The sequence below is a fragment of the Lactuca serriola genome, chromosome 8 (genome assembly GCF_051521515.1).
Source record: "Lactuca serriola cultivar US96UC23 chromosome 8, Lser_US96UC23_V15, whole genome shotgun sequence".
In the NCBI taxonomy this organism is placed as follows: Eukaryota; Viridiplantae; Streptophyta; class Magnoliopsida; order Asterales; family Asteraceae; genus Lactuca; species Lactuca serriola.
This window is the reverse complement of record NC_136415.1, coordinates 246102493-246120624: the sequence shown is the minus strand read 5'-3', so window position 1 is coordinate 246120624 and position 18132 is coordinate 246102493. Positions and strand designations below refer to the sequence as shown.

Sequence of the window (18132 nt, the reverse complement as noted above, 5' to 3'; positions counted from 1 at the left end):
GGGAAGTGAAAGATAACAATTTATTAGGTTTTAGAAAATGAAAAGAAAATAAGATGGTCCCTAGTCTAACTAAGTGTACTTCACAAACCGCATCGTCATTTCATGATAAATCTTGAAAAGGTTAGCACAAAAAAATAACTAATCGTAACAAAACAATCTCCATAAGATGATGTATATGTGTGCTTGTGAATTGTGATGTTTAGCAAATTCAAATTTGATAGTATCTATTATTTAATTTTTCTGTATTGCATTTACTTTGATAATAAATTCAAGTTTAGGTATGTGTAGAATAAAAAATTACAATTTGTGCGCCATCAATACCTTATGTCATATCTTGTCACACAATGCTTAAATGCTTCATTAGATTTTACACAAACCAAGACATCATTTCAAGTTAACGATTGAAAACAAACATGGGATGCATTGTGTGATTTTAAATGCCTAATACAATGTTTTGAGAGGTTAATATTACACTAAACACAACATCCATAAGCTTTAAAAAAAAAAAAAAAAAAAAAAAAAAAAAAAAAAAAAAACTCAAACGAGATCAAGTTGGCCACTTTCAACTAGTGGTTTTATCGACTTGTAACGAAGTGCATAAATATCCCCCGCGTACATGTCTAGCGGATTTTCTTCTCCACTATCATATCAAACACCATTTCATGTCACAAAATGACAAAATAGCTAAGTACTCTTTCTTATATGTAACGAAATGGCAACGAACTATTTCACGTCATTAAACCTTCTAATTTTTATTTTACTTTAACTTCAAATTATTTTACTATACAAAATTAAAATAATTTACTTGTATCAAAATTAAAAAGTTTAGTCACCTAGATGTTACAAAAATGGAATAAGTTGATTGCCATTTCATGACCTTAACCTTTCTTATAACATCAATACAAATAAAAAATAAAAAATAAAAAAAGATTGCTCACCTATCATCAACCGGAAGACCACCTAAAAATTTCCTGCTTCTGCAAATAACAAACGCATCTAACTTCGGTTCCATGACTGAAATTCATACGTTGAGAAAAAAAAAATATTAGGCGTAAATAAGAATAGATAAATGCAAGAAATAGCAACATACTTTGTAATTATATGATTATATCCTAATTCCATTTATTTCTATTACAACATTAAATTTTCAATATAACATATGTCTATTTATGTATATAAAAACATAAGTATTTTAGTTCATGTAAAAAAAAAAACAGAAATTACCCATGTCATCTTCTTCACTTATAACAGATTGTTTCAAATGGGACTTGTATCGATCAGGCAATTTAGACAATACAGATTCGTCTAAATGTTGTTTCATATCTTCAATGGATCTGTAAAAACAGTGAATATAAATTTGAGAAATGTTCATTGTGTGATTTCAAGTTAAAAAAGTCAGATGAGATTAAGAGAATTGGAATGTTACCGTTTAGCAAACTTTTGTTCTTGCCTAGATAGCCTTGTCCAAAGTTCAGCAGTTTTTTGGATGTGAAACATGAATTTCTCAATCTGTGATACAGATTGAACACAAATGCAGGTGTATTAGGTAAATTCTGAAACAATGATGAAATAATCGCAAGTCTTGATATATGTAAGTGTAAAATACCTTTTGAAGACGAATCCTGAGATATGATCTTAACAAAAACATAGTCCTGTCTATATCCATCTGATAAAGGGAAACCGTAAGTGGGTCTTCGCCATTGTTCATGAACTCTTCCACAGTTTCTTCCTGGTTGCAGAAAGAAAGAGATTACCAGAATATTTGCGATAAAAGGAAAAATACCCATGAGTGAAATCAGGAATTGGAGTTAAATCATCATAATACAGTGTTCGATAGTTTCAATTTCAAACAAATCTTAGTTTCTAGGCCATGGGTACAGTTCATAACCATGAAAAAGAAAACTAGAACATCAACGGAAAATATCTTCGGAAATTAGGGTTAAAGTGGATGTACGTACCATCAATTGAATCTGTTCTCTGGACCTCTGAACTAAAGAAGACTCAAATTGAAGGATCTCTGGGGATGCCTTCTCGTTGCGCCATGAACGTTTGAGGAGATCTGCATCTGTGGTGGAAATCAAGGTCTCATAGTCGTCCATTGCCGAGGATCCGCCTGTACCCTTGTCTGAACCCGACTCCATGTGATCTCAACCGAGTAACAATTTTTCTGCAAGTCTCGAATTTGAAGAAAGTAATGAACAGAAACAGATATCATTGAGCTAGATGAAAATTTAGGGTTTTGGCGCCAAATTTCCCTTTTCTCCCCTTTTACATTTTTAGCCACCAAATTTATTTCATTTAATGGTAATTAAATAGAACCGCATAAGCATGAATTTTTGGTACAATGAATGTTGTACATATTTGATTATTGAGTTTTTTTTTTCGTTTATATTTAGCCTTTCAACTTGTTAAACTGTATACATTCAGTTCTTATGACCTGTTCCTTCAGGTTAGCCGGCAAAAATGACTTAATAGGGTAATATATTTTTTATTTTGTACACATTTAGTCCTTAATATTTTTGTACATATTTAGTCCTTAACATTTTGTTTGTTTCAAAATAAGTTTTTTTTGTACTCATTCAGTACTTAAGAATGATTTTTTTAGATGTTTTTCACGACATCTTATGTGGAACAATCATTGATAAGGTGTTTGAGGTTATTGATGTTTATGTCTAACGTGATCTTGATTGTGTGGTTGCGTAAGTCTTGTGGTTTGGCTTAGGTCTTGTATTCTGAACGTCGTAATTTCTTTATAGGATATCAGATTTTGATGACTTTTATATCCATGTGTTAATTTTCATTAAGATTACCCCGTTAAAATTTAATACATTTTACTTACGATTTTATAAAAAAAAACATCTATACATGCATTCATAAAAAACGTATAAATAGGGGAGGACGCAGGAATACATAATAGGTGTTGCCAAAATGAGATAGGTGTTAGTAATACATGAAAAATAGGTATAAACGAAAAGAAATAAAAAAAAAAAGTTCCATTGGAGACAGAAAAAATAGGTGTTGCCGGTGCAACACTGGGACCAGGTTAAATCCGCCCCTACGGATATAAAAATCGTAAGTGAAAATATATTATTTTTTTAACAAGGGTAATCTAAATGAAAGTTATAGTAAACTAAAATATGAACGCATGGATATAAAGTTCGTTTGCATGGATATAAAGATCGTATAAAGAAGTTATGACGTTCAAAACACATGACCTAAGCAACCAAGTAGTGGAGATCGCAATGGACATAAGCATTAAAAGGTGAAACACCTCATTAATGAATGTCCCACATAATATTTAATGAGAAAAACCTAAAGAAATCATTCATAAGTATTGAATGACAACAAAAACAAAAATGACTTATTTTGCAAAATATATATATATATATATATATATATATATATATATATATATATATTAAGGACTAAATGTATACAAAAATATTAAGGACTAAATGTGTACAAAATGAAAAACATATTACCCTATTAAGTCCTTTTTACTGACTAACCTGAAGTAGCCGGTCATAAGGACTAAATATATACAGTTTAACAAGTTCAAGGGGTAAATGTGGACGAAAAAAAAACTCAGTGACCAAATGTGTACAAATCGAAAAATACATTACCATTTTAAGTCATTATCCCTGAATTTTTTTGTGGCTTTTCAATTTAAAACGATAATATAAGATTATTAAGAGGGTTAATAACTAAAATCGACTATATTTTTGTCTTTTTTTCGATTTAACCATTTAGTTTTCATTCATACTAAAAAATAAAATATCTATTACAACCATTAAGACTTGCTTTTGTACTTAAAAAAAACCATAAATTTTCATTTTGTGTTAAAAAAACACTCTTATATTGATGATTAAACCGAACTTTAAAAAAAATATAGTATTTTTTTCGTAATTAAAACTGACTCTAAAAAGTAACAGTTGTTGCAATGAAATGTTTTACCAAAAATTTGTGGTTTTTTCAGAACTTATTAAAAATTAGTGGTTAAATTGAATTTTTGGAAAAATATAATGTTTTTTTGTAATTATCCTTTATTTATAAGGAACAATTCTATTTTTGCTATACTTAATTAAAATTCTATAATTTAAAATTTATCCTAGATAAATCAAATTTTCTTATAGGACCTAGTTTGCATGACTTTACCGATTTATATGATCCTTAATAAAAAAAAAATGAAGAGTCTTAAAATCCAAAAACCTTGAATTTTAATTTTTTTATTGAAGGAATTTGACTATAACTATCGGGTAATATCACATTTTTCATTATGACAGGAAGTTTCATAACTTCTCATATATATTAAAAGTATTCACCTTTAAATTTTGTTTATGATTTTAGTGTTATCAATATATTTTTAAAACATTATTTATTATCAATATAAATAAGTTTTAAAAAAAAACTTTCAAATCATCATCAGAGTTTATAGTTTTCGATGTTACAACAATACCAACAACTATAGTAAAAAAGAACAGGATTACACAACATTCTCTGATTTCCATTGCGGTCTTTTTGGCAATAAACTCTATCTTCACTTTCATACCTGAATACATTGCACAAACTATGTAAGTTCGAAGACTCATGAACTACATGGGTTCTAATCCAGGGTTTAATAAAATTTAAATATTGTTACTTGTATTATACTCAAAGACTTTAGCTCATAAAGTCCTAGCACATACAATTCTAACACTCACGAGTGTTCGATAAACCTGACCCGCACAAAGCTAACAACATAACTTGGCCTTGGAAAAACAAATTATTTTATGCCACTTGGGTAACATAACTTGTCGTGATTTCCCTCATAGAAATCTTATAGCATGTTTCTGTGATTCCCCGCATGGGAAACATTAGCAATGTTTCCCCTTATAGTTATTACATGTTTGAAATGTCTGCTCACCAGTTGGATTGCTGATAGTTGTTTGAGTAATTGTTAAGGTGAAATCTTCTCACTATATTGCTTATATCATGATTGGATCTTATGTGTGTTGGATGCTTGTGTAATACTAGGACATGATTTTATGCTTAGCTAAACCGGTATGGTCTTGTTTGTTTATTTGCTTGTATGTTCACATGTTTCGTTGAGTTGATGATAATATTGATGTCTAGGCACCGCGAGTCAATCAAGCCTGTTGGGTTTATGACAAGACTGGTGTCGAGGCAACATGAGTCAAACATGCCCGTTAGGTCAATGGTGAGATCGGTGTTACTGCACCGTGAACCAAACATACCCATTATTTTTATGTATAGTTATTATTGTGGTGTGTGTGATATTTTGGGGAACAAAATAAGATTTGTGGTTATAGTGGTTGATTTAAATATTTTTTTTCAGGTAGTCTTACTGTCAGAAGGAGTGGCCCAACTTGATTGTACTACACGTAAATCACTACTGATTTTTTTTACATAGTACCACTTATTTTATGTTATTACTATGTTTTGGAAAATACATATTTACAATGTTGAACAAATGATTTTTTATATTACTTTTAGAAACACGGTTTAACTTTATAGTCTATTCTGAAAATGAAAATTTTGATTGGTTTTCTAGGTTATATTAAAATTTAATCAACAAGATTTGCACAACGAAATTTACATAAAACGATTTATGGGCACATGCAACCTAGAGATCTATGATTTTTCTCATAATAGCAACATACTTTGAAAAACTAATCTAACCTATGTAATATTGAATTTCACAAGATTAGGGTTACATAAATTTTGCTATAATCAACTATAGCAATCTACTTTCTGATAGGTTTTATAGGTTATAACTAAAACATGTGGCAGAAAAACTTAACCTTTAAGTTCACATGCAACCTATTTGGATCTAAGTTTTCTCTATTGATAGCAACAAACAATTGAACGTCAAGAACCCTAAGAAGGTCTTGCTATAATTGAAATTACAATAGATTTAGGGTTTACATACATTTTGATTATTATATAAAATAATCAAAGTAGTTCCTTTCTTATGATATTTTGGAAAGCTAGCACCAGAAATCCAATGTCTCTCATGGTTTGTACCCAAACCCTAGAAATATAAGACTTGAGAGGAGAAAGGAGGGATGACGAAATTTTGGCTATTCTTTTAAGAATATGAGTGACCGCAAAACATAGGCTAAGACCCCTATTTATAGCTGATTGGAAAATCCTAGAAACCCTAACTTAAAATAAAATAATATTATTTCAAATCCGAAATTATCAAGTTTTATAATTATCCATATTATCCACATGGAATAATCTAGATGTAACAACCCGAAATTCGTATCACTGCTTGTAACCCTTTTCGTAACTCATTTCGATAATCCAATCGCCATTTCCAATTTCGTTTCCGATTCCGTCATTTAATTAAGTCATTAATGTGTATTTTATATTATGACTAAATGGGAATCCTAATACCTTTAGAACTCATTCAAACACCCCATATTAGTGATCAGATCATTTATAGAATCAACCATATCGAGTTACGACAACTTGATCGGGTGCGACCAAAAGCCCCGTCTAACGCCGGTATCGGGTAGAATTCCACCGTGTCCCGAACTTGGACACTATTTAAAGTGATCCAAGCTTCCATTTGAAGCTTTTTCTTCATCTCACAACTCTCTCTCTAACCTCTCTCCTAAATCCAAGTTTAAGGGTCCAAAACCTCAAATTTAAGGCTTCTAATCACCAAGGTACCTTCCCTAACTTGTTATACAACCCCTCTAGCCTTCAAATTCGAGTTTAAACCATGAATTAGGACCATTATCACGAGTTTACGGCCCTAGAACAGTCCTAGGCCGTAAACTCATATAAATGGGGTTTTTGAGCAATAAAAACCCTTCCAAACCACAATTAGACCTTAGATATGGATAGATGACTTTATGGAATGGACTTAGAATGCCTTGAACCATGATTTAGAGCCTTGTTCATGTGTTTATGGCCCTGGAACATGCTTGGGCCGTGAACACATATAAAAGGGGTTTTTAAGCCCTTAAACCCTTCCAAAACACCAATAAGGCTTAGATACTACTTGTAGAATTATGGATTTGGCCTTGGAACACCTTGCACGTCAATTTAGAGGAGTAAACTTGAGTTTACTACCCAAGAACATGCTTGGGCCGTAAACTCATATTCATGGAGAGTAAACTTCTCTAAATGTGTTAAGATGCCACTTAAACACGCCTCAAACCTTGGGATAAATTCTAGAAGTGTCTACCATCAATTTAGAAGCCTAAAACATATAAAAACACCCTTTCTAATGAGTTCACGGCCATGAGGGGGTTCATGGGCTGTAAACTCCAAAAATATGCCAAAAGTCCCCTAAAATCCATACCAAGGCTTGTAAAAGTTATTGGAATCACATATGATTAATCTAAGGCCATTAAATCATCAATCTAAGGGGGTATAGGAGTTTACGGCCGTAAACTCCTTGTTTAGGGCCATAAACTCCCTTTTGTAGTGATATTGGTGATTTAATTCCTTCCAAAGCCTTAGATAAATTCATCCCAATTATCCCTCAAGTGTTATTGACCATTTTAGCACCATAAAACACACAAACATGAGTTCACAGCCGTGAACTCATGTGTGTATGGTATAAGAGGCCGAAAACTCCATAAGGAGTTTACTCTTGAAGAGTAAACTCGATTCCCAAGTCCCACGCATCAATACACGTCCGTAGATGTCACCCGGGTCACTCTAAACACTCGTTTTGAAGTGTTTTCGCTCATTGGAGTGTAATATCATATCTAATTAGAGTTTATAAATCTAATTAGATATATTTGTATACCATTTCGTATTACATAGGAACCTCGCATGTTATCAAGCCTTGAATCGACACTTAGCATCCGGAACGTCGCATTTTCTCGTTTGGTGAGTTCATACCCCTACCCTTTTTCAATGGGTTTTCAATGTTTTCAGGGGGGAATACAAGCAAAAGTACAAGAATATCTTGTAATTAAATTCATTATTTCATTTAAATGGTTTCATATTCGCACACTTTTAAGAATTGAAAACTTACTAACAAACCTTTTTAACTTGCAGAGTTGTTTGTTCAAACGATTTCAATTCTTATTATATATTGTTATGTTTCACAATTGATTGTTCACTCTTATATTGATAGAGATCATAAAACATTGTAATGTCTGTAATAAAACACCCTAGGCTCGAGTGTAAAGGATAGACACCATTAGAAAACAAGAAACATTTGTAATGTCCTTAATAAAACACCTAGGCTCGAGTGTAAAGGACAAGCACCATTAGAACTTAGTTAGTCATAGATACTACTTCCCTTAGGCACGAGAAGTAATGAGAAATCTTAAAGATTGGAGACACGTCCTCTGTAACACTTCCTTGGCACGAGAGAGTGGATGACTAACCCTGTAACCAGAATCTCCAGGAGGGAGAACGTGACTTGAGTGTATAGATCTATACGGGACTGACAATCCCGCACCTGGCTGCTAGCTACAGCCGAACCGAAAGGTTCAAGGGTGACGAAAGTCATAAAAAGGATACTGGCCCTGGCCCGAGTCATATCTAGTCTGAAGTATGGTTAAGGACTCGCAATCAAGATTATGAACACTTCAGACTTAATTATTAGTATTATGTACGTAATAAAACTAATGTACATTTAAGGATAGTCAGACTTTCAGGAGACTTTGCACACACACACATTCAGGAAAATATGGGATTTTCCTGGGGATAACATTGAACATAATCAGAATCTGCAGCAGTTCACACACAGATACATGTAGGAAAATATAGGATTTTCCTGGGTAACAGTAGTACGTAACCAGAAAAGTGTAATAAGTTAGATAACTAAACTTAACGATTCACAAGAACAATCATGTTTTCATTGTACATCTTTTACATTACATTATGGATTTGGTAACCATCTTTTAAGAAAATATGGGATTTTCTTGGATAATCACTTTTTCAGGAAACTAAAGGAACTCGTACATTTTCAGAAAACTAACCGCTTATGAACTCACCATGTTTATGCTGGTTTTCAAACCGCCTGTATTCTCAGGTTCGCATTAGACAGGTACCCGACTATTTCTTTTGGCGAAGATGGAGTGCGTAGAAGATTCGTCTCATTTTGTTCATATATACTATGTATCACATGTATAACTTACTTTTGAAACAAATGTAAACTTTTCTATATGTAATTTAATGGTTGTTTACTTTGCTTACTATGTGCATTGGATTTGATACTCAACGTGGAGTCCGCCCCGGAAATGTTTCCGCCTTCGGTTTTCAGGGTGTGACACTAGAAACCCTAAGGATCAGCCCAATTTCGGCCAACCCTATGAAGGCTCCAAAATCCTTCTCTTGTTCAACTATTGAACAATTACAACTAGGTCATTGCACTTTTAATTAATCCAATTAATCCCAAAATTATTTCCAATTAACTTCTAATTAATTATTAATTAAATGATGCTATTTCTAATGAATATATTAATCTCATAATATATTAAGAAATTATATATTGCTAATTATTAATCATATAATAAACCAATAAATCAGCCTTTCTCTCCAAAAGTCATTCTGTCAATTACTAGTTTTGAGGGTAACCCAAAAAGGATTTTTCTTTTAATTCTAGTATATACCAATTTAGTTATTGGTTTCGACATCTAATCCAACAATATCTCACTTGGATAAGTCTATAACTACGACTCCAAGTATAACTTCTAAATTAAACAGCAAAGCGTGATTTCCAAAGCAATTGCCAGATTCTGGTATAATCAAACATTGGCCCTAAGATAATTGATCAATTATTCTTCCATTCCACAAGATATCGTATGGACATGAGACATGGATTACAATCAATCTATTGTCCAAAATGTTGTTTCCCAATTTCCTGATTTGTGATGACCTCATAAGATTACCAATTAAAAACATCAATTTAGTCCTGGTTGGGCCCAACACTACAATGTCAACACCAAATCACCGAGGGCCCAAAGATATTGCTTTTCCCATTAGGGAAAAAGGAACGAATAAACTTTGACTCATGTATTTGTATCTTTTGCTCACTAAATCAAGCATGACACTACGTTTTATAACATCACGTTACTAATGTGTTTTCGTAACACCAATTATAACATACACGTTCTGTTATCATGTTTTGTTAGTTTAAAAAATGAATATTATTAAATAGTATATGGTTTTGACATTGAGTTCTAACAAGATAGTTTTATGAGATTTGAAGTAAAACTGTATTTTGAATCATTCGGTAAGTATTGGAAGTCATATGAGATTCCGATCAAAAGTCAATTATCAAAATTAATGAAAATATAACATTTACGTTGGAAATAAGTAAAACTAATGTATTGATAGTTGTAAACTATCTCATTAGAAACGTTCAGGTGAAAACCTCATCGAAATATGAGTTATAACAAAGAAGTTATGACTTATTGAAGTTTCGCGACAGAACCAACACGACCATATGACGTAAAAACTGAGTTTACGATAAACTACTTTTTAGCCTTTGTGATCAAAATGAAAGTCGTAGTATTCGTTAAACCGAGAACTTTCATAAAAAGCACGTCCAAAGTTGGCTTCGTATGAGGAAGTTATGATTTTTCTAAGATTCGGCATAGCAGTGTACAACTCGGAATTCGAATTATAGATCGAGCAATTTTTAGCTGACACAACCTAAACGAGAATCTAAGATCTCGTCAATAGTAGTTCAACGGTAAAAAGACAGACGGAAACGGACGTCGGATGAAGAAGTTATGAATTTTTAACGGACTTTTCCTGTCCCGACTTGTTAAAAATATAATGTTAAAAATGAAGTCAAAATTAGCGGACAGAGTCTAATCGAAAGTTGTAGAGCATAATTTTGTTGGAATAGTGTCTAAGGCTGCAACTATATTAGGCAAGTATTTGACCCGATTGTGCATGGTCCTTTTGGTTTGTCTTCACCATAGCAACCTGACAGGATGATTTATTATGAGAGAATAAATATTATTAATATATTATGAGAATAATATAAGGAATAATAATATTGTTATTTGATTAATATAAGTCATAAATTAATTAGGATTAATTTGGTGACTTAAAGAGATTAATTAAATAAGAGGGTATAAACTGTCAATTGTTTGATAGTTACACTTTGGGCTGTAAATCCTTTATGGATAGGGTTGGACGATTTCTAGGGCTTAGGATAAGCTACAAATCGTCCAAGGGCTTATCTTGGAAAGTATTTGGATTGCTTTGAGTAAAAGTTATCCAATTAGGGTTTAAGGGTGAAACCTTAGGAGCCTTACAAGTATATATAGACCCTTGGGGCAAGGGAAATCGACACCCCTGAAAAAGAAGAGAAACCCTGGCCATTTTCTTCCCTCTCCTCTCTCTCAAATTATCCTCTTGCTAGTTGGTGTTTGTAAGCCATTAGAGGAGTGACATTTGTGACTCTAAAGCTCCAAGAACAAGAAGATCAAACGAGTGTTTCAAGGTAAGCTTCTAACTCTGATTTTGTATTGTTCTTATACTCTATTAGCTATTAGAAGTCTTGGATCCAATGCATGTTTAATTAGAGAAACCTAGATCCAAGCATTAGGGTTTGTATGTTCACATAGGAATGTTCATATGGAAAAACCCATCAAATTTTACCTACACGTAGATATAAAGAACATCAAAAACGGAGCCCATATGCGAAAGATATGAATTTTTGAAGTTTTAGACACAAACTTCGAGGCTCATCTGAAGGAGTACGCCCAACGTACTCGTGTTCACGGTCCGAGATTGGCCACATCGCCTACTCCTTCGCATGGCGCACACGTATTCCTAGCCTTGACGCATCCGAGATGATCTGAAAGAACCTCTTTCGATAAAACTACATCATATTACTCCAAAACATGCTACATGTATATTTATAAACAATATTTTACATTGATAGTTTAATTACAAAAGGTTGTATACAAACCGACTATTAATATTTTTACAAAATTTTATATATATATTACATAACTTCCCATGAAATTAAACACTAAATCCAAAAGCTATAATATTATCTATTCTACATCTTCTACCAGTACATGACTATACTAGATGCTTATCACTTGCAACAGTTTAAACATTGAGAGGGATAAGCGGGTGACACTTAGTGAGTTTAATAACATTTACAATATAACGCTATGCCATATACATATCAATATGACAGAAGTAAAGAGGGACAAAGAACAACAAAGACATATGTGTATCATATGACAGACTTTCTGTAACGTCCCAAAATTCAAAACTAAAAATTTCTTTCGATAAAACATTACTTTAAGCAAATTCATCATTTCAAAACATAAATAGAGTATTAGTTTCCAAAACACATATACGTTATCATAGTAACATTCCCAGGCTGTCTAAATTATGGTATGTGCCATGCGATCACCCCGAGCTCTTCCCTCCGCTACCGGAAGTACCTGAAACGAAAACTGAAAACTGTAAGCACAAAGCTTAGTGAGTTCCCCATCCTACCACATACCATGCATAACCACATACTGCACATACTGGGCCACGCCCGCTATCCTATGCCTCGCCCGCTACAACAGCCCCGCCGCTATAGGCCCCGCCTGGCTTCGAGCCCCGCTCGGATACAGATCTGTTCCACTTAGGCCTCGCCTGTCACAGGGCCTCGCCCACTAAAATATAATAGCACGTAAACATATCACACCACATCACATAGGCTAAACACATACTAAAGGATCTTGTCCTAAGGCCTCGCCTATCTCTGGGCCCCGCCCTTGTCCTGCTACTGATGAGTCATGGAACCCCGTCCATACTCCTGTTGATAGTGAGGTACGGGCCCATCCCACCCCCACTCCTTCCCTAACTTGGGCCTCCCCCCTGCTCTGCTGCTACTGAGATGTGGAACACCATCCACACTCTGCTATTGGTGAGATACAGGACCTCGCCCACACTCACCTCCCTACCAAGCACATACAAGTATCACACAGACAACAAGTATAAACTATCACATAAACCATTCCTTGGGCACCCGCCCTCTATCGTTGGACCTCGTCCCAAATATCATACTAGCATACTGTGCCTAGGGCTAACCCCCGGGTCTTCTACTAATAACTACATGGGCCGGCATTGTGGCCTTAGACCCATTCATACAAAGGGAAACTCACCTGCATTGGCTGAACTGGCTGATGAACCCACTAGCTGTTGCACGGCAACTCTCTGAACTTCAGCTCCACTCGCTCCCCGAACTACCAATATCAATACAACACTGAGTCTAACTGACCCCCGACAAACAACCAAGTCAACTCTGGTTTAAGTCAAAGTCCTGGTCAAAGTCAACCTTCCAGGTCAACCCTACTCGCCGAGTCCACCTACTGACTCGCCGAGTTCATATGCTCCGGGTCCTTCCATTCGCGACACGACTCGCCGAGTCAGTCCATGACTCGCCAAGTCCAACGATTTCCGAGTCCTGACCTGTCCAACTCGTTGAGTCTCCACCCGACTCACTGATTCGAGTCTCAACTCGAAGGGTTTGGGGTTTTGTGACCTGACTCGCCGAGTCCAAGAACAGACTTGCCGAGTACAAGCCAATCTTCATCCAACTCGCCGAGTAGTTCTTCCAACTCGTCGAGTTCATGTCCAACTTCATCCGACTCGACGAGCTGTTCATCCCACTCGTCGAGTTCCTCCTCATATTCAAGCTACTCGCCGAGTCCATCCGATCCTTCATACATGCAGAGGACTTTTGAGTCATGCAGGGACTCAAATCTGTAGATCTACCCTTCCCAAGCCTACTCCTCACGTAAAGTTGCAAACTTTATGTGTACAGAAGGAGATCTAAGCAAAATACACCATAAACTAGGGTTTAAGGCAAGAAGGCTCCATAATCAGCTCAAGGGCAGATACTTTATGGGACACTAGACCAAAACAAGCATGGATCTGAGGTAGCAACCTCAGATCTGGACTTCTAGCTCGAAATGGTTACTATTATGCCAAGAATGCCCAACACACATATAGATCTAGGTGTAAGGGAGTCCAAGGACTAGCTTATTACCTCCAAAAGATCAGAAATGTCTTCCCAATCCCGGATCTACAGCCCCCTTCTTGCACTCTCAAGATTCTTCTTCTTTCTCCAAGCTTAATGCACTCTTCAAGGCAATAAATGGCTTAATCAATGGATATGACGGCTAGGGTTGGTATCCAGGGCTAAAGAGGCAGTAAAAGAACCCTAGGAAGAAGATTAAGACGTTTATATAGGCTCCAAGTCCCGAATTTAGGGTTTACCATGCACAGACCAGACTCGCCGAGTCACCTTGGCCGACTCGCTGAGTCGGTCACTTACTCCTCGACCCGGATCCCGCTCGGACTCGCCGAGTTCCTCCTTGGACTCGCCGAGTCGCCCCTTAAAATTAAGGTTTTCTTTCCTTTCTTGGCCTTCAAAACTTTGGGTGTTACACTTTCCATATCAACCAACAATCTGATTAAATTATTTACAATCAATGAAACATAATAATTTTCATACTTGATATACATCAATAAAGCTTCAGCCCAAATGGCATAGAAAATACAATTTCGGATTATCATTTTGCTAGAATATACAAGCTTTCAGCCCTACATAGCCCTATGCCAATACCAGAAGTTATACGAGTCATGCTCTACATGGCTAAAGGCACAAAGCCAATACCAAAAGTTTGAAGTTATACGAGTCATGCTCTACATGGCCAAAGGCATAAATTCGATATAACACAGGAAAGTACGTTGAATATATAACACATAACGTACAATTGTCCCTATATTGAACTCACCGTGAAATAACCGATGATTAATTTGGGCAACACTTCGACTCTAAATATGACTTTTTGTGACGAAACCAGGGATTTTAGTTGAAAACCGGCCTTACTCGGGCAGAGTTTCGGCAAAAAAATATGATTTTCTTGGGAACTTCGGAGCGTCATGGCTTGCTTCGGGTGTTGCGGATGATGCTAGGACTTCGGGGGTTAAAAATAGGCTAGAGAGAGTTTTTAGAATGAAAGAGATTGAAAAATGGCAACCAAAATATGGGCAGCCTCGCATCCCTTATATAGGGTGCGAAGCACCTTACTACGTGGGGCGTAGTCTCGCAGTACGCGGGGTTCACTAGCGACGTGTTGATGGTTCGGAACCCGGGCTTCGGACGTGGCTGTTGCGTGTTGATTATGCAAAGAGAGGGTGACGTGGCCGACTCCTGACCTTGTTTCCGCGTACGTTGGGCGTACTTCTCCGGTCCAGCTTCGTAATTTGTGCCACAAACTTCAAAAATTTGTATCTTTTGCATATGAGCTCCGTTTTTGATGTTATTTATATCTACGCAAAGGTGAGATTATGCTCTACAACTTTAGTTTAGGATCCGTCGGCTAATTTTGAATTTATTTTTAAAGTTATATTTTTAACAGGTCGGGACAGGATAAGTCCGTTAAAAATTCATAACTTCTTCATCCGACGTCCGTTTTTATCTGTCTTTTTACCATTGTACTACTATTGATAAGACCTTCGATTCTCTTTTTGGTTGTCTCGGCTAAAAATTACTTGATCTTTATTTCGAGTTTTTAGTTGTCTACTTATATACTGAATCTTAGAAAAATCACAAGTTCCTCATACGAAGTCAGATTTTGACGTTCTTTTTATGAAAGTTCTCGGTTTAACGAATACTACAACTTTCATTTAGATCATAAAGGCTAAAAAGTAGTTTATCGAAAACTCACTTTTTATGTCATACGGCGTCGTGCTAGTTCTGCCGCGAAACTTTAAGAAGTCGTAACTTCTTCGTTATAACTCAGATTTCGATGAGGTTTTCGCCTAAATGTTTCTAAAGAGATTCTTTACAACTTTCAATAATATAATTTTACTTATTTTCAACTTTATATTTTCATTAATTTCAATAGCTGACATTTGATTGGAATCTCATAAGACTTCCAATACTTTCTGAATGATTCTAAACATAGTTTTACTTCAAATCTCGTAAAAACTATAGGTTAGAACTCAACGCTCAATGTTATATAATATTTCTTAATATTATTTATTTTTAAACTACAAAACACGATAACTGAACGTGTATGTTACAAATACCTCCTCCTTTTGAGGATTTCATCCTCGAAATTACAACGATTAAAATAAATGGGGATATTTCGCTCTTATCTCATTCTTATTTTCCCAAGTATAATTTGGGCCTCGGTGGTGTTTCCACTTGACAAGCACCAACTTCAATTCTTTATTACGTAATTTGGTCGTTCTTTCGTTTACGATCTCTTCAGGCTCTTCTACATATCTTAATTTATTATCCAGTTTCACCTTGGAAAACGGGACCATTTCATCATATATGCTTAAACATTTACGCAGATAACTTACATGAAACAGATCATGAATACTTGCCAAATCTTCCGGCAATTCCAAACGGTATGCTTGCTTACCAATTCTCTAGATGATTTTGAAAGGTCCAACAAATCTAGGACTCAATTTTCCTTTCTTCCCAAATCGCAAAATGCCTTTCCATGGGGATACCTTCAGGATTACGAATTCACTCACCTAGAATTCTATAGTTCGTCTTCTCTTTTCTGCATAGGACTTCTGTCGATCCTGGGCCGCTTTCAATCTTTCTCATACAATTGGAATCCTGTTAGTGGTGTCTTGACTCATTTCAGGGCCACTAAGGACGTTCTGTCCTACATCATGTCAACATAATGGAGTATGGCATTTACGCTCATATAGTGCTTCATATACCTTCAATATATTTTCTACTATTTGAATTGTTCTCTTCTTCTGACCATCTGTCTGGGGATGATAAGTTGTGGTGAGAGTGACACGAGATCTCAATTCACATGCATTCTTGCCCAAGAAGGAGAAGTGAAGCTACTATCACGATCGGAAATAATCTTTAGCGGCACACCATTTCTCGCAACAGTTTCATCCAAGTATATTTGTACGTATTTCTCTATTGGATATATTTCACGTATGACAAGAAAATGTGAAATCTTAGTTAGCCGGTTGACAATTATTCAAATGCTATTATTCTGTATAGAAATCTTTGACAATTGGAGCAACACTAGACATAAAGTCAGTTCTGAATTTTACTTACCTATCCGGAGTAGTCTAGGTAAATCATTGGGGAAAGCGTCAGGATATTCGGGAATATCAGTTACAAATTTCTTCTCCTCTTTTGAGATATCAATTGTATAGGCTAGATAAGTAGAATACCCCTTCGATATAAGTTTACGGGTTTCTAGGAAATAGATTATTTTTAAGATTTTAAGTCTTTGTTTACTGTAGACATAAATAGGATTTCCCCATTCGATAGGGATGCGTATCATCTTTTCGTAATACAAGAGTTCTGTGCGTTTCTTTGACAACCAATTCATGCCGAGAATAGTTTCAAAGTTGGGCAAGGAGATACGAATCAGGTTAGCAAGAAAACTATAACCTTCAATTTCTATGACACGATCTCTATAGACTTTACCAACAAGTAATGACACACTTTCCACGGTATTTATATGAAACGGTTGGGTGAGTGCAATGTAACGACCATAAAATTCGAGCCAAATTAAAACATTTTAATTCATTTAAAACCATTAAGTTAATACATTCGTTTTCAAAATAGTTTAAATATCAGAGCATTTCCCAGAACCATATCACACAAATCATAAAACATGAGGAGCGATACAATCACGCCTTAGCCATGCCTCGATCCCCTGAAGTACCTGAAACAATAAACTGAAACTGTAAGCCCGAAAGCTTATTGAGTTACCCCCAAAATACAAACCACAAATACCATACACATATCATATCATATCATAAACAGAACAACCATGCATATCGAGTCTACAGTGTGACTGGTCCGTCTGCACCAGGCCTTTAGTCCACCCGATCCACTCTCTCTCCGAGTCTACAGTATGACTGGTCCGCCCGCACTGGGCCTTCAGTCCACCTGGTCCACTCTCTGAGTCCACAGTATGACTGGTCCGCCCACACCGGGCCTTCAGTCTGTCTAGTCCACTCTCCGAGCCTCGGCACGTATGGTCCGCCCTCTTAGGGCCTTCAGCCTATCCGGACCGCTCGTCGGGCCTTCGGTCTAACCGATCCGCCCTGGGTATGTTGGCCTACAGCACAAAGCAGGACCCACCTCAACCCAACCCCAGTCCAACAACCATGTACACATAAACA

The 18132-nt window shown here is 35.7% G+C and overlaps 1 protein-coding gene across 1 annotated transcript; it reads right to left on the bottom strand.

The window, feature by feature from the left end:
• Positions 1 to 283: 283 nt before the first annotated feature.
• On the bottom strand, positions 284 to 2246 carry SLD5 (DNA replication protein-like protein). Its single transcript, XM_079015867.1, has 6 exons — positions 1959 to 2246; positions 1607 to 1729; positions 1427 to 1509; positions 1225 to 1334; positions 939 to 1014; positions 284 to 640 (listed from the first exon to the last, which is right to left on the bottom strand). The coding sequence occupies exons 1-6, from the start codon at positions 2139 to 2141 to the stop codon at positions 538 to 540; spliced, it is 678 nt and encodes a 225-aa protein (XP_078871993.1). The 5' UTR covers positions 2142 to 2246; the 3' UTR covers positions 284 to 537.
• Positions 2247 to 18132: the final 15886 nt, after the last annotated feature.